Consider the following 439-nt stretch of genomic DNA (forward strand, 5'->3'; position numbering starts at 1 on the left):
TCTTAAAGACAAAATGGTAAGTGAAGTCAAGTAGTTTTCACAAAGAAGTAGCCTCAACACCTACCCCTTTGCATGTACATTCTGGTTATTGATGTTGGGCAAGTACCTCCGGCGACCCATTAAGGTGAGGACGTAGCCTTTCTTTCGGCATTCCTCCACTGTGGCCTGCAGGAACCGCCTAACACCTGGGAACCGCCCCATGAACCTGTCCATGAAGGTCTGGGCATCATTCTCATCAACACCCAGCTGTTCTCCCAGGGCCCGGGCTCCCATGCCATAAAGCATGCCATAGCAGATCTGGGGAAAATATTTACCTTATACATATTCTGGCAAAGGACTTACTTGATTGCTAACCAAAATAGACTTAAATATTCCAAGTGTATAATACTTTCAGAGGTACTTGATAATAAGAAGTAATGCAAGACTCCCATCACACTGT

The 439-nt window shown here is 45.1% G+C and overlaps 1 protein-coding gene across 1 annotated transcript in view; it reads right to left on the bottom strand.

The window, feature by feature from the left end:
- LOC119586608 (DNA polymerase theta-like) overlaps positions 1 to 439 on the bottom strand; it is a gene marked incomplete at its 3' end in the record, with an annotated part of 48,768 nt that overhangs the window by 3,127 nt on the left and 45,202 nt on the right. Inside the window, 1 exon segment of the mRNA XM_037935358.1 lies at positions 63 to 297. Coding sequence (XP_037791286.1) covers positions 63 to 297 — 235 coding nt within the window.

The sequence above is a fragment of the Penaeus monodon genome, chromosome 21 (assembly GCF_015228065.2).
Source record: "Penaeus monodon isolate SGIC_2016 chromosome 21, NSTDA_Pmon_1, whole genome shotgun sequence".
Classification (NCBI taxonomy): Eukaryota; Metazoa; Arthropoda; class Malacostraca; order Decapoda; family Penaeidae; genus Penaeus; species Penaeus monodon.